This window comes from Grammomys surdaster, unplaced genomic scaffold (genome assembly GCF_004785775.1).
Source record: "Grammomys surdaster isolate TR1022 unplaced genomic scaffold, NIH_TR_1.0 255, whole genome shotgun sequence".
Classification (NCBI taxonomy): domain Eukaryota; kingdom Metazoa; phylum Chordata; class Mammalia; order Rodentia; family Muridae; genus Grammomys; species Grammomys surdaster.
This window is the reverse complement of record NW_021604696.1, coordinates 9,287,099-9,310,252: the sequence shown is the minus strand read 5'-3', so window position 1 is coordinate 9,310,252 and position 23,154 is coordinate 9,287,099. Positions and strand designations below refer to the sequence as shown.

Genomic DNA, 23,154 nt, shown 5'->3' with positions numbered 1-23,154 from the left:
TTGTTCTTTCTTTCTTTCTTTCTTTCTTGCTTGCTTGCTTGCTTTTTTCTTTCTTTTTTAGTTGAGGAATGTTCTGTCTGAATTCACAAGGGACGTGATTTCTGGTTTCTTTTCTTATTTGTTCACTGGGTAATGCTTCCCTCATAAAATAAGCTGGGGTGCATTTATTCCTCTTTTCGTTTCTGCAGAGCACTGCATACAGAGGGAGGGATTTCTTCCTTTGATATTTGGCAGACTTCAGAATTCATCAATTAAACCATCTGGATCTGAGTTTTTATAGTTTCCACTTGTGACTTCAAATCAATGTACCAGCAAACTCTTCTGGATCTCTTATCAGCTGTGTGAGTCTGGTTGCGTGTGGTTATTAAATTACTGCTCCATCTTGTCTGAATTTACATGGGCACAGTTGGTCACAGAACTTCCTTATGACCTTTTTAATGTCAAAAGGCTGTGTAGTAGTGTGTCTTCTCTGGTTCCTATTACTGGTGATTCGTGTCTTTTTTGAGAATCGATCTCAATGCCAATTTGCTTGATTCTTCCCAAAAAAAAAAATCATCGTTCTGCTTAGCCAATTTTTCTGTCTTCTTGTTTATTTGTTTCCTTTTTCAATTTTGTCGATTTATACTACTCTTCTCTTTGAAGGTAAGGACTTACTATATAAATCTAAAAAGCTTAAAACTCACTATGTTATCAGGTTGGCCTTGAACTCACAGATATCTGCTTTCCTTTCCCTTCCCAGTGCTATGTTGAACAGCATGGGCCACCGTGGCTGGCTACGTTTATTCTATGCATTTATTTTCTTCTTCTATTTCTCTGCTCTCTGGATGCACAGGACAGAAATCAGCACCAGGAATCTTCCTTAGTTGCTCTCTTCCTTATTCTTTTAGACAAAGACCTCTCACTAACCTGGGAGCTTATTGGTTCAGACAGGCTTGCTGGCCACTGTGATGCAGCCACCTATTTTGGCCCCGACCCCTAGTGATGGATTCTTGGCTTTTACATGGGCGCTAGGGTCAGGATTCTGAACTCATGTCTGTACAGCAGGTGCTTTACCGGGCCACTTCCCAGCCCTTGATTCTGCTTTTCTTTAAAAAAAAGAAAAAGAAAAAAGAAAAAAGAAAAGTATGTGTTTGTGTGTGCGCACACACGAGCACACATCTGGATATAAATTTGAGCATGTGAGTGCAGTACTCAAGGTGGTCAGAAGATCCCCCAGAATTAGAGTTACAAGCAGTTGTGAGTCCCCTGACATGGGTGCTAGGAACTGAGCTTACGTCCTCTGCAATAGCAGTGTCTTAATTGCTGAGCCATCTTTCTGGGCCCCACTTTTATGGTGGGAGTAAGGATGTGGCTCCCACCTTTTCTTTTTTCTAACTTGGACAGCTAACGCTCCAGGGTTCTCTCTGGGTACTTAGCAGCTGTAGCGCACAGCCCCTGGAATGAATTTTCCATTGCATTCAGTCAACATGGTCTCCAATTTTCCTTGAGATATCATTATTTGATCCATGGGTTCCTTGGAAGTTTGGTTTTTAATTTCTAAGCTCCAGAGATTATCTTTCCTGAAAAAAATTCTCTGCTTCTAATTTAATTTTTGCTTCATTTGGATTTCTCTACACTTGTTTTATGAAGCAACATTTGGTCTCTCTTGGTATGTGTTCAATAGGTACTTGAAAATCGGGTTCCGATGATACTGCTATGTGGGGTGTTCTAGAAATGTCAATCAGCTTAGCATCTCCACTGCACTTCAGCTCACTGACTGAGAACAGCATAGCGAAGTCTCCCATTGGTTCTTCAGGCTGTGCTGCATAGGCTTGGGAGCTCTTGTCTTTCAGTGTGTATAATACACACCGTACGATAACAATAGAATTGCTCGCTTTTCTTGGCGAATTGATTTTTTCTCTCTATGTAATGTCACTCCATCTCCTTGGTAATATTTTGTGTGCTAATATATGTTGTGGATGGCCCTGGTATTTTGTATTCTGATGTTAATTCTGCTCTCCTGGGAGGGGAAGTGGACAAGAAATGAGTTAGGTACTCAAGGACTTCTGGTGAACGGTCCCCTAATGAATAAAGGAGCCAATCACTGGGCGAGTAGGAGGCAGGACTTCCGGGTTGGACTTTGGAAGAGGAGAGACTGAGAGGGGCTTTTGGAACCGGGTTAGGCAAGGGCAAGACGTAGTGCCAAGAGTTTCTTGGTATCATTAGAGCATTAGGTTTAATAAGGCTTACAAGATTAGGTTTTAGTTGTTGCACCCAGAGATTGAGTTATCATTGTTCCTAAACTCTGTGTGGTGTTTTTCTTCTTGGGGCAACTCAACGGAGTTTGAGAGAGAAACGTACAGTGGCAAAGCATAGGTTTGCGTTATGTGCCCCTCAAAGGCGGTGGGGGCTTGAAGCACTGGAATAGTGTGGTAGTGACCCGCCAGTAGGAACTTAGAGAGCTGGGTGATGAGATTTTGGAGCTCCAGCCTTTGTCGGCTACAACGTGGGAACTCGGCTGGCAGCGGTGCGGGGAAACTGCCAGTCGTTCTTTTCTAATATTCCTGAAACAAACATATACTTTGATATCACTTTGGCTTTCTTTAAAATTATAGTTGTGCCCTATATATAATTTTCCATTTTACTTCTAACCTACATATAGGATCCATATAGGATCAGGTTTGAGGTGTCGTCGTTTAGTTAGGCTTTTTATTTTTTCTTTTTCCATTCTGCATGATGGTAGGACTCAGTTACTGAAGACATCACATGCTTTGGACATGGAACTTGGAGCAATCAAGGTGGTATTGACCCGGAAGCTTTCTCCCTGCTGACTAGAGTTCATTGTACCAGGAGTGAAGAAAAGCTATCCATGGTCTTACAGAGTTGTGAACTCTCAGAGCTACAGTAACACCTAACCTGACAAGACATGCCTATGGGTACAGCAGTGTCATGAATATTATCCGGGTAACAACCACTCCATAGAAGGAAACTCACTCCTAGTACTGAAAACCTGAACAGAACCCCAGGGCTGGGGAGCTCATAGCCTCCAGGGTCGACTTCCTTGCTTTGATTTTGCTAAATGGAAACTGTATCAAGCCGTCTTCTAAATATGTATCTCTATACCCATAGATTTTTGCAACTTTTTATCTGTCCTCAAGAGGTGTCTTTGAGGAGTGGGCGGTTAATACAAAGATCCACAACAGGTCCAAGCGCAGAATGGGTGTCTGGGGAGCCATCAGGCACAGATGGAACATCCGTGTCACAGCCCTTGTGCCAAGGCACAGGAAACATTGCAGAAGTGGAGAGAGAAAGGTTGGAAGAGCCAGAGGAAACACAGTCACAGGTATCTTGATAGCGCCAATGGGGGAGGAGCACATGAGCCCCAACCCTCTGTGATTAGCCATTAGTCGATGATGACTGGAAGGTAAAGAGAGTTAGCTTTCTTTAGGGATGTTGTGCTGGGTAGTTTTATGTCAACTTGACACAAGCTAAAGTCATCTGGAAGGAAGGAACCTCAATAAAGAAGTGCTTCCAGAAGATGGGCTTGTAGGCAATCCTGTAGGGCATTTTGTTAGTGATCAATGGTGGAAGCCCAGCCCATTGTGGGTAGGACCATCCCTGGGCTGGTGGTCCCAGGTTCCATAAAAAAGCAGGCTGAACAAGCCAGCATACAGTGCCCCTCCATGTCTTCATTTGAGTTCTTGTCCTGACTTCTTTCAATGATGAACAACTATACAGAAGAGTAAGTCAAATAAACCCTTTCCTCCTCAAATTGCTTTTTGGAGATGGTGTTTAATTGCTGTCATGGTTCGTATATGCTTGGCCCAGGAAGTGGCACCACTTGGAGGTGTGGCCTTGTTGGAGTGGGTGCGTCACTGTGGGTGTGGGCTTTAACATCCTCATCCTAGCTGCTTGGAAGCCAATCTTTTCCTAGCAGTCTTCAGATGAAGATCTAGAACTCTCAGCTCCTCCTGCACCATGCCTGCCTAGATATGCCATGCTCCCACCTTGATGATAATGGACTGAACCTCTGAACCTGTAAGTCAGCTCCAATTAAATGTTGTCCTTTATAAGACTTGTCTTGGTCATGGTGTCTGTTCACAGCAGTAAAACCCTAACTAAGACAATTGCAGCAATAGACACTAACTAAGACAAGTATGATCCCTGGTAGGCTGACAGTAGATGCTGTCAGTACATGGACCCACACACGTGCATAAATGGGCAACACTAACTGGACTCAATGGGTTATAAAAATAATAAGAGGACATGAAGTAGGAGAGGGGACATGGGGGAGGGGTCAGGAAGAGTTGAGGAATGGGGCCGAATATGATCAAAAGTGTACACATTCTGTGAAATTATCAAAGACTATATAAAATATAATAATGATGATGATGATGATGTGGATCTGGAGAGATGGGTCACTGGTTCAGAGAGTGTACTGAGTGTGGCAGAGCGAGTTTGGGCCCTAGTACTCATGTATTCAGACAGGTCACAAATGCCTGTAACCCCAGTGCCAGAGGAGCTGATGCCTCTGACCTCCACACGCACCTACACTCTGTGCACATACCCGACACAAACACAAAGACCTAATTAGAAATAAATAAATCTAAAATCCCCATTATGACAATCTGTGTCACACTTAGATACTTTATATCGAATGTATTTGTGTGCCTGTGTGCATATGTGTGTGCTTGATTCTCTCTCACTCTCTCTCTCTCTCTCTCTCTCTCTCTCTCTCTCTCTCTCTCTTCCTCTCCTCTCTGTATGTGAGTGTGTGTGTGCAAGCATCAGTGTTTGGGTTTACGATATCATTCTACAATCTGTTTTCTCATTGTTCACTCTTTCTTTTTGGTTGTTGTTCCCGATTGTCTTTTCTATCTTCTTTTAAATTATATAAACATTTTTTTTTAGCATTTTACCTTAATTCATCTAACTTTCCTTCATATTTCTTTGTAACATGTGTAGCAAAAACTTTAGGGATTCTACAAATAGGAACTTATTTTTTCAGCACCGGATTAGTGCATGTGAAATTTTACTCTGTATTTCTCTCAATTGCTTTCTCAGTTTACAATGTATCTACAGTGTATCATTTTATGTACTCTGCATACAGTTGCTAAGCACCACTAAGCAATATGGAAACAGAGAGGGTGAGAAAACCAGAAGGGTTCTAGCTACCTGGCAGCTCCTCTGACTGGAGATGAGACTTCTGTTTGTCAGCACCCTGTGCATCCCCGTAGTTCCTGCTACTACTGAGGCTGCCACAGCAGACAAATGCCTTAAGGGTGGGAAGAAATGGGATGAGAACATGAAAGCTCGGGTATCACTTCAATGCACCTGAGCATCAGGAGAGACCCTGTTGCGTTAGAAAGCCTCTCTGTCCTTGGAACCCACTTTTGGGTCTGGGTCTGTACCAAATCTAGGACAGGAAAAACTGGAGGGCAAACAAAACGGAACCTAATGCTGGGGCTTCCAAAGAAGAAACCTCCTCGATCTGACATGTTAATTGCTTTTTGAAGACTTTAAAGAGCTAGCCCGTGCATTTGGTCAGGTCTAGAGCCATGTTCAATGTGACCAATGTGATGGACACCAAGGTAGAATTGACTATGCCTCACCAGAATTCAGAACCCACAACACATTTTTAAACGTGAGCCTATAAAAGATCCATGGGAATCAAAGGGAGGGGGCAGAAACTTGGTGAGCCTGGCATTGGGGATTTTAAAGGATTTCTTGAAAGGGTGACTTTGTCAGTAGTTCTGAGAGACTCTTAGGAAACACATTTCTGGTGGCTTTTGCACTAAGAGATGGGCAGATAAGCCAAGCGTTAATGTCTTTCCATGGCATTTCTGTGACAATTTGGTTTGAGCTAACATTTATAATACATCACTAGTAAGCAGACACGATAAAACATATAAAACACATCACTTCACTGGATGTATAACCTCAGATCTAGGTTAGGCTTGGACCCTATGAGGTGTGAGACCCTGCTTCAGTCCCTTACATCTTGGGGTCTTCGTACAGGAATGTATCAAGAATACCTAATGCTAAGCAGGGTGTGGTGGTACACACCTTTGATCTGACCATTTTGGAGGTGGTAGCTGGAGGATAAGAAGTTCAGAGTCATCCTTGGCTACATAATGAATTTGAGGAAGCCAGCCTGTGCTACATGAGATGTTTCTTCAAAAAGAATAAAACAAACAGTAAGAGTAGTTAATTTCTAAAATATAGGTGCATTGATGTGTTTTAATGTCTTGGATATCTTCCAAGAGACTAAACTTTTGCAGACCTCACAAATGATTTAATAATATGCCCTGAGATCATCCAAGACAATGTACTTAACCTGTTAGAATATTCAGCCTATTTAAGTGTAACCTGCCTTTAAGAGAGCGATGGAATCAGCCTTACTGTGCCTTGAATTGCCTGTGCAATCAGCTTTTACAACCTAAGCTAATGCATAGCTTTAATCTTAAATTAAGTACTCTTCCATGCCCCAGACCTAGAATAATTTATATGTGCCGCTGTGTGTTGCAGTAATAATTTGCTTAATGCAGCCAACAGGTTAAAAGCAACTTGAAACAAAGCAAATGTCCCATAAATATTGGGGGCAACATGTGGATATCGGTTGATAATGTCTGTTTGCAGTTTAGAGAGTAATTCTGGGTCAGTTGGGATTCGTAAAGTAACTTCTTTCCTTGTAAAAATCTTCTGAGGCCTTTGGAAAAGCAAGTCCTCATTAATCTCCTGCCCTATGCTTTATGTACTGTTCAATAAATGAATACAGCACAAAGCCATTTGTTAAGAACAGGCAACTCAGACTTATACTGACAGGCCAAAAGGATATTAGGCATACACAACAGGCAATGCAGATAGGCCAGAACCACAAACTAGACAGACAGAAGATGCCAGGAAAATTAAAATTTGTGCTCCTTCTTGGTAAACTATTCCAAGATTATCTGTGTCTCTCACCTCCCCCTCCCTCCCTCTCCCCCTTTCTCTCCTTTGTTCTTTCTCTCCCTCTTCCATTCCTTAATGGATATCAAACACTTATCCTACAAGTTCTGTCTATATTGGGATATTCTGCCACATTTTACCGGTCTAACAGCTTCTCATTACAAGATGAGGTCTCCCAGATACAAGTTCTACAAGCTGAACAAACTAAATCGTATAGAAAGCATTTTGGGAATAGACTCAGCTCTCTTTTCTAGCCTCCACAGACCCTGAAATTGTGTGTGTGTGTGTGTGTGTGTGTGTGTGTGTGTGTGTGCAGGTGTGGATCACAGCTGCAGAAGGAGAGTAAATTATTTTGTTTGTTATTTTGTTTATATAGAATTGAAAGATATCAATTAGGTATTCCCAGGCAACACCCACAGATGAACTGGACGTGTGATGCTTACAAGCATGAGATAAATTTGAAACATCTCCCACACTGATACTGTCCTGTCCCTGAAAGATGAGTTTTCTGGAAGACTGAATTGAACATGCTCATCAATACTAACAAAACCCTTATGAACAGTCCTTCTAAAACTAGATCAAATACAAGGGAAGACTTGATGGTAAATGTACCCAAATATTAAACATGGCCATCTGGGGCTTGGTGGGGTTTGGCTTTGTAGGTAAGGTTTTGTAGGTAAACACAGGAACTTGAATCTGGATCCCAGTATCCACATAAAAGGCAGTGAACATCTGTGAATCCAGTGCTGGGAGAGAGACAGGAGGATGCCTGGGACTTACTGATCAGTGAGTTCTAGGTTCAGTGAGAGTCCTTGCCTCACAAAGTAAGAGGACAAGAAAGACATCCATTGTTAACCTCTGGCCTCCGTATGCAAGCATACACCTGTGTACATACATATGCATACACATGACTATATACACATACATAAATCAAATCTAAAGGCAGCCATCTAAGTAGTGGCATTACAAGTGATCTTTAAATATTTTCATATTTTCCAAATGCTATTTTATAGCCTTCATATATACAGAAAGGGTTGCAACTAAGTCAATGTATCTGCTACATAAGACAATGTGGGTCAAAGGGCCTTCTATTCAGAGCTATTTATGGAAACAAGAAAGTACATGGTCAGAACAGCTAATTTTGTTTTTGTTGTATTTTTTCCTAGATTAAGATTTAAGGGCAGACTTGTAGGTAAATGAACAACTCTTGCTTGCTAGATGACGTTTTAGCATTTGTAATGGCATGGTCTAAACTTGTTTTGGGGAAGCATTTCCTGAGATTACTCCCCCAAACACATTTTGGGTAACTCAAACATGAAGAAAGGCTCACGGAAGGTCAGTGTGGTGCCCATGATTTGCTGCCCTGGGCCTTTGACTGACACACACCTCATTCTGTAGCTCAGGCTGTATCCTTGCAGAGAGATTTGGGGGCACAACTTAGCTCGTAGGCTCAAGCAGTTTGTGGAAGAAGATGCTATCTAGGTTTTAGGGCAGACAAGTCAATGTGGGGCAAGATGGGTCAGGTCACTGCCACCTGAGGTGAAGTTTGAGAATTCACTGTGACTTTTCCACAGGTTTGGCTGGCAATCTGGAGTGGCTTCAGGGCCATTTCTTCCCTCCTGAGATGGTACAAGGACATCTTTACTCTTAACTACCATTTTCAGAAATATCATCTGGGTCCCAATGGGAAGCTGGCCTAATTTCATAGTGACTCTTAGTTAACACTCACACAGGGCTCATTTAACTTGAATCTGGTCCTTAGCAGCTTGTCACTAAAATCCTGAAGGGAATGGATGGCCTTGCTCAAAGAAAGATGCTCTGTTCAAGAAGGTGGACTTCTGGTCACCCTTGATTAGTTGGCCATTTATTGAGTTCACTGAGCTTGCTTTTAAATAAATTATTGTTTACCTCAGATGCCCCAGAGAGATTCTGGGTTTCCCTGAGCCAAGACAGCCCCAGGTTTCCAAACCTTACAGGCCCACATTTCTGATGACAGTCCTCTTTAGTCAAAAGAACAGAACCCAGCAAGGTAGGAGACGAAAGACTCCAGAGGAGGGAGCCCCCTTTTCCACTCTGCTGTTACTGGGCCATGGGAAGAATTAGCATTCTGCCTGCAAGCACAGCTCCACTTTTCTCTTTGTTTTGAGGACAGAATCACTCATCTGGAAATTACAGGGTAATATTAATGAATCCCGTGTCCCGTTCCCACCCTGTTCTTGCGATGCCTGCTGCTGCTGCCTTAATCACCATCCAAACAAACAGAGGAAGCCTCAACAATGGCTTACTGTCATTTTTAACCCACAATGGAACTTATGATGATATACATAAAACCAAGTCCAAAGCCCAGGATGGGAAATCACAGCAAAATTAGCATCCGAGATCCAACTGGAGCAATAGCAGAGTTCAGGACTGGGCTTGACTCTTGTGTTCTGCATGATGCCTGTAGGCACGGTACTCTGCAAGCCTGTGTGGACCCAGAGTCTTCCATGCTGGCTATAACCTTCACCTGTGAGACTTTACATTCAGACCTATATTAATTATGGCCAAAGAAACCATGTAAATGAAACAAGATCAGCCTGCACAAAAGCAGTTGGTGAGAAGGCAGAGCTCACAAATCCGGGTGCTCTCCTGGCTTTACCTCACAGACTGTAGTCTCTGGTTTCCACGATTGCTCCCCACCATGTGCACTTTGAAGGGGGGAGAACTCTTTGTGCTTTCTTCCCCCAGCATTTTGTTGCTTACTGTATAACTCAGTTAATGAAAATGAGAAGGTCTGTTTTAGTTTGGGTCTTACTGCTGTGAGCAGACACCATGACCAAGGCAACTCTTATCAAGGAAACCATTTAATTGGGGTTGGCTTACAAGTTCAGAGGTTCAGTTGCTTATCGTGAAGGTGAGAAACATTGTAGTGTCCAGGTAGGCATGATGCTGGAGAAGGAGCTGAGAGTTCTTTATCTTGTTCCAAAGGCAACTATCTTCCAGGGAGCTAGGAGGAGGGTCTCAAAGTCCACCTCTAGTGACACACTTCCTCCAACAAGGCCACACATCCTAATAGTGCCACTCTCTGAACCAAGCATTCAAACACATGAGTCTATGGGGGCCAAACCTATTCAAACCACTACATGGTCCTTGTCATTGGTCCACATCCTTCTCTTCCACCTGGGAACTGAGAACAAGCAACACACCTGGGAATGACTGACCCTTTCCCTCACACATGGCTACCTCAGTGTAGTGGAGGGTACAGAGTCCTTGCTTGTCCAGTTTGAATGCCTTCCCCTTGCCCAAACCATACTGAGACTAAGGACTTTGGTCAAAGAATACACAAGAGTTCAGCTCACAATTCAGATCCAGGGATTCCTCTTCTGAGAACCCTGAGCCAGCTAATCTTTCTCGACATTCTTGATTTCCTTGAATAAGATGCAGCAAAGCCACAATCTCTTCCCCCTCCTCTCACCTCAGCTAAATGCCTGGGCTTATGGAAACAACTTCCCAGCCAAGTGGAAAGAGGAGACCATGCATTTCTTCAGCCCCAGGACAGATGATAAAGGGAACATCTACTGTTCATTAGCAACAAGTGAAGCAAAACAGTCGCACGATGCCACAAAGCTGTAGATTCTTGGGTTCTTTGAACAAAGCAACAGCCAGCACTTACTGTCCATGCCCCTTGAGCACAAAGCAAAGTGAAGGAGTGGCTTCTACTTGAGTGTGGGAGGACGTCAGGGGTATTGAGATTGGATCCTTGTGGCTACTGGTAGGCTGGGCAATCCCAGGTCCTAGGGTTTCTCTACTGTAATGTAGGAACAGTAATAGCCCACTTTACAGGGATTCCAGGAGGATGGGGGAGAATCTGTGGGCCAAGTGCTCAGGTATGCCAAGGGGCCCACATACCTTAGCTGTCTCATTGGTACCATGGATGCTGAGCTGTGCATACACACACTGAATGACTGCGACTGTTTCTGAAGGAAGCTGTGACTGTTGTCACCCCATTTCACAGTATATGAACCTGAGGTTAAAAGTGGTTTAGTAGCCTAAGAATAGATACACACACACACACACACACACACTCGGTCTCTAGCACTACCCATTATCTAGCTCACCCTGCAGGAGCCCAAACAGTAAAACCCTCCAGAGCAAGAACAAGGACCCAGCCCTTCTGCCCCTGCCTGGTCCGCTGGGCTGGAGCAGACACAGAGTCGGTCTGCTCCCGTCCTGTTGAGAAACTGAATCCTGAGTCATCCAGGAGCCACTGCACTCAGAGCAGCTGGTAAGATCTCCATCTCACTCCCTAAACCCCAGAGATAGATCGGGGAGCCAGGGACATCCAGGGCACAGCAGCTACCCAAACCCCGCCCCTCCGGAATTCCACTTCCCTTCTGCCCCTGCCTGGTCCTCTGGGCTGGAGCAGACACAGAGTCGGTCTGCTCCTGTCCTGTTGAGAAACTGAATCCTGAGTCATCCAGGAGCCACTGCACTCAGAGCAGCTGAAACTGAATCCTGAGTCATCCAGGAGCCACTACACTCAGAGCAGCTGGAGCCACTGCACTCAGAGCAGCTGAAACTGAATCCTGAGTCATCGAGGACCCACTGCACTCAGAGCAGAAGGATTTCCAGATCCAAGAGGTGGCCTGAGTCCCAGGAGTTATTCCACCCAGGAGATTAGGAGCATAAGACCACAGAGACCTCTGGACTCTGAGGAGCTCTGCAATAAGCAAGATAACTGGAAATACAGACTCCAGTTTTACACAGTGAGGGCAGGTACCACTAGAGTTAACCAGATGGCGAAAGGCAAGCGCAAGAACATAAGCAACGGAAACCAAAGTTTCTTGGCATCATCAGTGCCCAATTCTCCCAATACAGCAAGCCCTAAACACCCCATCACACCTGAAAAGCAGGATTCAGAATTAAAATCACTTCTCATGATGATGATAGAGGATTATAAGAAGGAATTAAGTAACTCCCTTAAAGAAATACAGGAGAGTACAAGTAAACAGATAGAAGCCCTTAAAGAGGAATCACAGAAATCCCTTAAAGAAATGGAAGAAAACACAAAGAAGGAATTAAACAAAAACATTCAGGATCTGAAACTAGAAATAGAAACAATAAAGAAAGTTCAAAGGGAGACAACCATGGAGATAGAAAACCTAAGAAAGAGATCAGGAGTCACAGATGCAAGCATCACCAACCGAATACAAGAGATAGAAGAGAGAATCTCAAATGCAGAAGATACGGTGGAAAATATTGACACAGTTGTCAAAGAAAATGCAAAATGCAAAAAACTCCTAACTCAAAACATCCAGGAAATCCAGGACACAATGAGAAGACCAAACCTAAGGATAATAGGTATAGATGAGAATGAAGATTCCCAACTTAAAGGGCCAGTAAATATCTTCAACAAAATTATTGAGGAAAACTTCCCTAACCTAAAGAACAAGATGCCCATAAACATACAAGAAGCCTACAGAACACCAAATAGACTAGACCAGAAAAGAAATACCTCCCGTCACATAATAATCAAAACATCAGATGCACAAAACAAAGAAAAAATACTAAAAGCAGTAAGGGAAAAAGGTCAAGTAACATATAAAGGCAGACCTATAAGAATTACACCAGACTTCTCACCAGAGACTATAAAAGCCAGAAGAGCCTGGACTGACATCATACAGACACTAAGAGAACACAATTGCCAGCCCAGATTACTATACCCAGCAAAACTCTCAATCACTATAGATGGTGAAACCAAGATATTCCATGACAAAACCAAATTTGCACAATATCTTCCCACAAACCCAGCACTTCAAAGGATAATTGATGGAAAATGCCAACACAAGGAGGGAAACTACAACCTAGGAAAAGCAAGTAAGTAATCTTCCAACAACCCTCAAAAAAGATACAAACATAACTTTACCTCTAATAAAAAAAATAACAGGAAGCAACAATCATTTTTCCTTAATATCTCTTAACATCAATGGTCTCAATTCCCCAATAAAAAGACGCAGACTATCAGACTGGATACACAAACAAGACCCAGAATTTTGCTGCATACAAGAAACGCACCTCAGTGACAAAGACAGACACTACCTCAGAATAAAAGGGTGGAAAACAATTTTTCAAGCCAATGGTCCCAAGAAACAAGCTGGAGTAGCCATTCTAATATCAAATAAAATCGACTTTCATCCAAAATTAATCAAAAAAGATAAGGAAGGACACTTCATACTCATCAAAGGAAAAATCTACCAAGGTGAACTCTCAATTCTGAACATCTATGCTCCAAATGCAAGGGCACCTACATACATAAAAGAAACTTTACTAAAGCTCAAAACACACATTACACCTCACACAATAATAGTGGGGGATTTCAACACCCCACTGTCAGCAATGGACAGATCATGGAAACAGAAACTAAACAGAGACACTTTGAAATTAACAGAAGTTATGAACCAAATGGACTTAACAGACATCTATAGAACATTTCATCCTAAAACAAAAGAATATACCTTTTTCTCAGCACCTCATGGTACCTTCTCCAAAATAGACCATATAATTGGTCACAAAACAAGCCTCTACAGATACAAAAAGATTGAAATAATCCCTTGCATCTTATCAGATCACCAAGGACTAAGACTGGTCTTTAATAATGACAAAACCAATGGAAAACCCACGTACACATGGAAACTGAACAACTCTCTACTCAATGATGACTTGGTCAAGGAAGAAATAAAGAAAGAAATAAAAGACTTTTTAGAATTCAATGAAAATGAGGACACATCATACCAAACCTTGTGGGACTCCATGAAGGCAGTGCTAAGAGGAAAGCTCATAGCTCTAAGTGCCTACAAAAAGAAACTGGAAAGAGCACACACTAACAAGTTGACTGCACAACTAAAAGCTCTAGAACAAAAAGAAGCAAATACACCCAGGAGGAGTAGAAGGCAGGAAATAATCAAACTCAGGGCTGAAATCAACCAAATAGAAACAGAAAGAACAATACAAAATATCAATAAAACCAGGAGTTGGTTCTTTGAGAAAATCAACAAGATAGATAAACCCTTAGCCAGATTAACCAGAGGGCACAGAGACAGTATCCAAATTAATAAAATCAGAACTGAAAAGGGAGACATAACAACAGAAACTGAAGAAATTCAAAAAATCATCAGATCCTACTACAAAGGCCTATACTCAACAAAACTGGAAAACCTGGATGAAATGGACAATTTCCTAGACAGATACCAGGTACCGAAGTTAAACCAGGAGCAGATAAACCATCTAAATAGTCCCATAACCCCTCAGGAAATAGCAGCAGTCATTAAAAGTCTCCCCACTAAAAAAAGCCCAGGACCAGATGGTTTTAGTGCTGAATTCTATCAGACCTTCAAGGAAGACCTAATACCAATTCTCTTCAAACTATTCCACAAAATAGAGACAGAAGGAACACTACCCAATTCGTTCTATGAAGCTACAATTACACTCATACCCAAACCCCACAAGGACCCGACAAAGAAAGAGAACTTCAGACCAATCTCCCTTATGAACATCGATGCAAAAATACTCAATAAAATTCTAGCAAACCGAATCCAAGACCACATCAAAACAATCATCCATCATGATCAAGTAGGTTTTATCCCAGGAATGCAGGGATGGTTCAATATTCGGAAATCCATCAATGTAATCCACTATATAAACAAACTTAAAGAAAAAAACCACATGATCATCTCACTAGATGCTGAGAAAGCATTTGACAAAATTCAACATCCCTTCATGATAAAAGTCTTGGAAAGATCAGGAATTCAAGGCCCCTACCTAAACATAGTAAAAGCAATTTACAGCAAACCAGTAGCCAACATCAAGCTAAATGGAGAGAAACTTGAAGCAATCCCACTAAGATCAGGGACTAGACAAGGTTGCCCACTCTCCCCCTACCTATTCAATATAGTACTGGAAGTCTTAGCCAGAGCAATCAGACAGCAAAAAGAAGTCAAAGGGATACAAATAGGAAAGGAAGAAGTCAAAATATCGCTATTTGCAGATGATATGATAGTATAATTAAGTGACCCCCAAACTTCCACCAGAGAACTCCTAAACCTGATAAACAACTTCAGCAAAGTGGCTGGTTATAAAATCAACTCAAACAAATCAGTAGCCTTCCTCTACATGAAAGATAAACAGACTGAAAAAGAAATTAGGGAAATGACACCCTTCACAATAGTTGCAAATAATATAAAATACCTTGGTGTGAATCTAACCAAGCAAGTGAAAGACCTGTATGACAAGAACTTCAAGTCTCTGAAGAAAGAAATTGAAGAAGATCTCAGAAGATGGAAAGATCTCCCATGCTCATGGATTGGCAGGATTAATATAATAAAAATGGCCATCTTGCCAAAAGCAATCTACAGATTCAATGCAATCCCCATTAAAATCCCAACTCAATTCTTCACAGAGTTAGAAAAGGAAATTCTCAAATTCATATGGAATAACAAAAAACCCAGGATAGCGAAAACTATTCTCAACAATAAAAGAACTTCTGGAGGAATTACCATCCCTGACCTCAAGCTGTACTACAGAGCAATAGTGATAAAAACTACCTGGTATTGGTACAGAGACAGGCAGGAAGATCAATGGAATAGAATTGAAGACCCAGAAATGAACCCACACTCCTATGGTCACTTGATCTTTGACAAAGGAGCTAAAACTGTCCAGTGGAAAAAGGACAGCATTTTCAACAAATGGTGCTGGTTCAACTGGAAGACAACATGTAGAAGAATGAAAATTGATCCATTCTTATCCCCCTGTACAAAGCTCAAGTCTATGTGGATAAAGGACCTCCACATAAAACCAGATACACTGAAACTAATAGAAGAGAAGGTGGGGAAAAGCCTCGAATACTTGGGCACAGGGGAAAAGTTCCTGAACAGAACTCCAATGGCATATGCTCTAAGATCGAGAATTGACAAATGGGACTTCATAAAATTGCAAAGTTTCTGTAAGGCAAAGGACACTGTCAATAGGACAAAACGACAACCAACAAATTGGGAAAAGATCTTTACCAATCCTTCATCTGATAGAGGGCTAATATCCAATATATACAAAGAACTCAAGAAATTAGACTCCAGACAACCAAATTACCCTATTAAAAAATGGGGTATAGAGCTTAACAAAGAATTTTCAACGGAAGAAACTCGAATGGCCGAGAAGCATCTAAAGAAATGTTCAGCATCCTTAGTCGTCAGGGAAATGCAAATCAAAACAACCCTGAGATTCCATCTCACACCAGTCAGAATGGCTAAGATTAAAAACTCAGGTGATAGTAGATGCTGGCGAGGGTGTGGAGAAAGAGGAACACTCCTCCATTGTTGGTGGGACTGCAAGATGGTGCAACCACTTTGGAAATCAGTCTGGCGGTTCCTCAGAAAATTGGACATAGCATTACCCGAGGATCCAGCTATACCACTCCTAGGCATATACCCAGAAGATGCTCGAACATATAACAAGGACATATGCTCAACTATGTTCATAGCAGCCTTATTTATAATAGCCAGGAGCTGGAAAGAACCCAGATGTCCTTCAACTGAGGAATGGATTCAAAAAATGTGGTATATTTACACAATGGAGTATTACTCAGCTATTAAAAACAATGAATTCGAGAGGTTCCTTGGTAAATGGATGGAACTAGAAATTATCATCCTGAGTGAGGTAAGCCAATCACAAAAGAAGACACATGGTATTCACTCACTGATTATTGGATATTAGCCTAGAACCTTGAAATGCCCAAGATACAACTCACAGGCCACATGAAGCCCATAAAGAAAGAAGACCAAGTGAGGGTGATTTGGTCCTTCTTAGAAGGAGCAACAAAATACTCAAGGGAGCAAATATGGAGACAAAGTGAGGGACAGAAACTGAAGGAGGGGCCATCTCAAGACCACCCCACCTGAGTATCTATCCCATGTGCAATCACCAAAGGTAGATGCTGATGTGGAAGACAGGAAGTGCATGCTGATAAGAGCCTGATATGGATATCTCCTCAGAGGCCTTCAAGAGTCAGACATATTCAGAGGCAGATGCTCACAACTAGCCATTGAACTGATCATGGGGTTCTCAATAGAGGAGTTAGAGTGAAGACTGAAGGAACTGAAAGGGTTTGTGGCACCATGAGGAGAGCAACAATACCAACCAACCACAGCTCCCAGGGTCTAAACCACCAGCCTGGGAGCACTTAGGGGGGGATCCAGGGCTTCAGCTGAATATGTAAAAGTGGAGGGCCCTGCTGGGCATAGGTGGAAGAAGAGAACCTTGACCTCATGAAGGCTGGATGCCCCAGGGGGTGGGAATTTTGAGGGTGGGGAGGTGGGAGTGGGAGGGGTGTAGATAGAGGTTACATCCACAGAGAAGAAGGAGGAGGGGCGAGGGGATTGGGGGTTCCGAGGGGGTGGTGGGGGATGGGGTAAGGGGACAACATAGGAAATGTAAATAAATCATCCAATAAAAAAAAAAAAAAAAAAAAACCAAAAAACATACAAAAAAAAAAAAAAAAAAAAAAAAAGAACAAGGACCCAGCCTGTTTGCGAGAGATGCCCACGAGAGAAGGTAAGAATACACAAGAGTATGCATGGCCAGTTGGGTTGAGTGTAGCTGGTCTTCACTAATTGGTGGGTTCTTCTTTTTCCCATCCTTTATTCCCCACCCCTCCCCAATCTATCCCCAACCACTAGATAGAAGAGAAGGAGAGAGAAAGAGAGAGAGAGAGAGAGAGAGAGAGAGAGAGAGAGAGAGAGAGAGAGAGAGAGAGAGAGATATCCATCCCTGGGTCTAATTTCTTTCCTCTTGTTTCTTCTTTAAGCATGACTGCTAACAAACCACAAACAACACCCCCGAATGACCAGGAACCCCCACTTGGCCGATCAGACCCCTAGCATTTATATACCCTCTGAAAAGTTCCCAGAAGTCACACAATTGCAGAAACTAGTTCCAGCTGGTAAAACCAAGCCTCTGCTAGAGCACAAGGCAAATCATAGTCAGCTGCTGCAAAAGCAGCTCCGTATCCCCACACCTGGGATTAAGACAAAAAAGATTAAATTCTTATAATCTTTCTGTGTTTTAAAAAAGAAGTCAAAATTCCAGAATTGTCACTACAGTTGAGTTCATTCATTAACTCATTTGAGGGACACAAATGGACTTTGCAAACCTTGCAGCTTGTGGCCAACGGGTTGCATTAAAACATTTCTGGAGGAGACCGAGATTCCCAGGACCGGACAAAGGACCCAGAACTTGTTGCTTCAGAATAAGCTCAAGAGTTACGGGCCTGATTGTTGACTGTTTTTGAAGATGTTTGTGCATATGGAAGAGTGGGGATAAATGTAAAATAACCTCATGTGTGCAAGATTTAGGTTCTTCCCCGAATCCTGACTGCCTCAAAATAAATAAAATATGTTCAAAGGCAATGCCTGGCCCGCCACTCCTACTCCTCACTCGGCACCACACCTAAGCTGCTGGCCAACACACTGACCTTTTGCTAATACAAATACAAGGAGCCATTAAAACAGTCCAGACTCCCTCCTCCAGACTGAGTACGTGTGTGAGTGACTGTGGACTGGTGGCTCTCATGGCTTTCTCCTCATGGGACAGTTGCTCTTGAGGCACCACAAGGGGTGACCTCTGGGGACTCAACTGCTTGCAAGTCAGTCACAAAGTTCTATGGAGGGAAATAGGTATGTCCTTCAGCTCTCTGGGTTCATGAGGAGATCTACAGTAGAGGACAGAGTACCTACCCCATACCGTGTAGAAAAGATCCGAATGAGATCGGACGGGAAAGGCTTGTCTGTGGGCCTGTAACGAACGTTCCCCTGACTAGCATTACATGCTTCTGTCTACTGCTGCCCTGTCCCTTGCACCCAAATCAATGGTCTGCAGCAAGTCTTATCGTTCATCACCTGTGCATTCCTGCTGGGACCGAGTTCACTTATTCACCCTGCTTTCTCGGTTCACCAAGTTTAGCACGGTGATTGCACACTTGGGTGGGTTGTGTCCCATTGATGGCCCCTTTTGACCTTTGACCCCAACTTCATGACTACTTTGAACCCAATAGACATTCAATGAATACCCCTAAAGGAATAGACATAGGCAGGGTTGCAGGTGCTTCAACATAACAGCTACCAGGCTAGTAAATCCCGACTGTTCAACCACAGTACAAGGAGTCACAACACCGCTACTTCACAGATGAAGAAACTGAGCTAATGTGAAGGCAGCGCTCAGCAACTGCTCTCTCAGTAACAACTGAATGTGGGCAGAATAATAGGCGTAATAATAATGCCCTTGCTGTCCACAGTCAGGCAGCACCCCGACACCACCCCTAGGGCTTGAACACAGGCCTCCATAGTTCCCCATCAGCCCGCCTTGCCGAGCAGCACCTGTCCTGTAAAAGCAGAAACTGGAGGCCTCTGAATGGAGACCATTGTCACCAGGGTGACACATAGGCACATTAAAAACACAGACTTCTTGGCAAGCCTCACAACTTCACTGGGGAGGTGCAAATCTTAAAGCCACTGTGGAATGGTTCAGGGAGAGAGTGTGTAGCCACATCCCACAACTGCCCGCCATGCTGAGTTTAACAGAGCACTTAATAGAGGGTTTAATACACCATGAGGTGGGGACAGTTCCCACTTACCTCTTTGCTCTATCCTTCTCATCTTCGTCCATTAGAGTTTCTATGCAGTTTTGCCTGCTAAACAAAACAGAAAAAAAGAAAAAAAGAATCTGATGACTGCAGTCTGCTTCTAGATCTTTCTTACAGGTCCTGATGGTTGTCACTACTTCGGTCTTATCTAATATATACACGTCAACCCAGTGATTCCTGATCTTACAGGCCAGAGCAGCCTGCTGTGTACCCAAAAAGTACCAAAGGTTCCAAAGTGTTCTTGCCCATATGAGTTTTAAACAGACATGTTTTGATTCAAGCATTCATGCCATTAGGGGTCAGGTACAGGCATGCCTAACCTTCTGACAGGGCAGCACACTGTTGCAGCAACACAATCAAATGAAATTGCAGTGAACGCTTAGGATTGCGCTGGGGAGATGGCTCCAGAGCTTATTATGCAAGCATGAGAATTGAGTTTGGATATCTAGCACTGATGAACATGTTGGTGTGTCTCTAAACCCCAACACTGGGAGCACAAATAAGTGGACCCTAGAGACTCACCGGATATCCAGTCTAGCTGAAACAGTGAGCTCCAGGTTCAGTGAGGGACCTTATGGTGGCAGGAAGGTGAGTAACAATAGAGGAAAGATATATCAACCTCTGGTCTTCATATGTGCCTAATAGGCACCTACACTCACCCACACATCTGCACCTACATGACACACACACACACCTCATAATGTATCAGGTATTTTTATTGACAGATACCTGTGAGTGGAAAGGTGGACATATTTGCTATTATCAGAGTGATGGGTCATCAGATGTTGAAGTAGTTTCTTGAAAAATCCATTGTAGTCTTAGGGAATGAGTCTTTTGTTTTAAAGCAAACAATCATTATTTTTCAAAATCAGATCTAGGTGTCTCCTGGTCACATGTTGAGAATTGTCCCAGGGTCCTTTCTCAATGAAATTGTGTCTCCATCTCAAATAGGACACTAGTAAGCTGCTCTTTCTGGATGCCCATGATGTCTTGGGGATGCTGCACTTGACTGTATCCATCCCAAGATACAAACCCTCTATCTAACATGTGACCAGGAGGACTCAGCCCTACAGAAGAGTGATCTATAGTCCTTTCTTAAAGCTCGTGGATGTAGAAGATTACACAACAGTCCAGGAACGGTCATGTATTCCCCAACTCCCCAGAACCTCACTCAGCACTTGGAACCTCTACTCTTTAGGCCATGAGTTCAGTGTCTCTCAGGGCCAAACAATGCAGTCTCCATTTAAATCTTGGGTAGCCCTGGTTTTCTTCACAGGGCAGAACACATCCTTAATTTCCTCTTCTATCATATACTACTACCCTGCCTTCCTGGGGTGCTTCCTCAACAGACAGCGGTCAAGGAGAAAGTCTCAGGATACCCATGAGGCCAGAGCCCACTGGGGAACTAGAGGCAGATCGTGGCAGTGTCTGAAAGGACAAAGGCGCTGAACTAGGTAGGGTCAGTGGAGATGACAAATCGGCCCCAGCCTCACCCTCACCAGACATCTAAACTCCATTCTTGGCAAATGCACCAGCAACTACTCTGCGTCTTTGAAGTTTTACATGAGTTTTTTACTGAGGTGGTTTCGACTTGTGATCTTGCTTGCCTACATGCACAAGTACATACCTGACCCAGAACAAAGGCAAGAAACTCTGCAGCCATGGCAGCTTATCCCCATGGCCCTTACAGGTGGTTTTAGGGGTAGACCCCTGAGAGACTCCATTTCTCATCTGAGGTTTGCATCACATGAATATGTACTTCACGCCTGCACATTGGTGCATTCGACACTCTCGATAGACTCTGCTCAAAGCTTGATGTTGAAAGATACTGGGGGAAATTCAGTCAGTGACGTCCTACCTGGGTTCTGTCCTACCAGGGGCAATGGCAGTGGGAAGTGTCTAGGATAGGATTGAGGGTCCACTAAGCTGTATCTACAGAATTCCTGTATCTACAGGAGGGATGGGGCTTCTAGGGTACTAGATCCTAACTGCATGTTGCACCACAAACTAGGCATCCAATGATAACTAACAGCTGTTCTTTTTCTGAATTTATAGCCATTTGAATCCACAAAGCCTCAACGACTTGCACTCATTTCTTCCCCTACTTTCTCCCTCCCATGTTCCTGCCATGAGTATTCTGGGTAGTGAAGCCTGGCTAGCCAAACTGCTCCCCTTAAAAAGCAACATCTGCCCAGGAATCCCAGTGGGCCTCCTGTTCCCAAGGCTTTGTCATCTCTGTCACTTCCCATGTCTCTCCTATGTGTCACTTTCTTATTTCAAAAACGGTGGTGAAGTACACGTAATGAATCATAGCATTGTGAGCATTTGTGAGCGAACAGCAGTGGCTTCATGTTAGTTCGGGCTAACATGCAACCACCTCCACCCTCCATCAGCAGAACTCAAATCCTGCTCAAAACTAACGTCGATATTGCCATTTCCCACACTGTCTCCAGCCCCAAGCCAATATCACTCTACTTTCTGTCCTCATGAATTTGCCCACTATAGATATTAAAGTATTATTGTTCTTTGTATCAGCATCTCTGTCCTTTCTAGGGTGGAATATCGCCACACCATAGCTGTCTTACATATTGTTACACTGTAGCTGTAATACATCTTGTTCATCTGCTCATCTGTCAGTACACACTTGGGCTTCATCAAAGGACTAATAGGAACTCAGGAAGAAGAAGAAAAAAAGCCTTAGAAGTTTTCATTAAAGAAATAATCGAGGGCTATAATTGGTTTACTTAAATACATTGTTTCCAAGGAGGAAAATTTTGAGCAGTAGTTTTCCTCAAGACCATAGAAAGACAGTGAGGAGAAAATGGCCTCAAGAAGGATGATACTTTTTGGAAGTAAAGACAATTCTATGCGGTGCTGGAGAAATGCCCATTTGTGAGATTAACTACCAGAGCAGAATGTGGAGGGGAGCGAAGGTCTTTACTTCAAATCACCAGAGTCATGAGATGTGGGAAGCAGGGACCTTACCTCACAGATGACAGATCACGCTGCTAGGACACTTAGAAGAGAGCTTAGTTATAAAGGAGTTATCCTTAAAGGCACACAGGCAAAAAGGAACCAAGTCAGACAGTGTAGCCACCAGGGGTTGGCAACAGTAAAGGCAAGGGGCAAGAGGAAAATGTTTTCACAAACATGGAAGGGACAGAACACACAGGGGAAGCAATCTTTGACAGACCAAGAAGGGAACCCGAGGAGTGACGTCATTCTTGGCCTGTCTCCTGAAGAGAAACTACAAGAAGGCAGGGCTATTGTATCAGCTGTATTCAAGGAGAAAAGTCTCAGTAGAACAGTTGTCAGGCTGTAAACAACTGAGGGGAGAAAGATAGATGGCTATTTTCTGTAAACACTGTCAACATCCACACTCAGAGCAGGAGGGCAGGCTTTGCCATTTCCCTCAGGGTCCTAGACATGGCCATGCTCATGTCAACTGCACACACTATGGCCATGCTCATGTCAACTGCACATATTATGACCATGCTCATGCCAACTGCACACATGGCCATGCTCATATCAACCACACACACTATGGCCATGCTCATGCC

General features: G+C 43.2%; 1 protein-coding gene across 2 annotated transcripts in view; it reads right to left on the bottom strand.

Annotated features, from left to right (window-relative positions):
- Npas2 (neuronal PAS domain protein 2) overlaps positions 1 to 23,154 on the bottom strand; it is a 177,736-nt gene that overhangs the window by 93,055 nt on the left and 61,527 nt on the right. For both annotated transcript variants that reach the window (XM_028775394.1, XM_028775393.1), the window contains exon 2: positions 19,586 to 19,642. In XM_028775394.1, coding sequence (XP_028631227.1) covers positions 19,586 to 19,617 — 32 coding nt within the window. In that variant the 5' untranslated portion in view covers positions 19,618 to 19,642. The remainder of the gene's footprint in view (positions 1 to 19,585; positions 19,643 to 23,154) is intronic.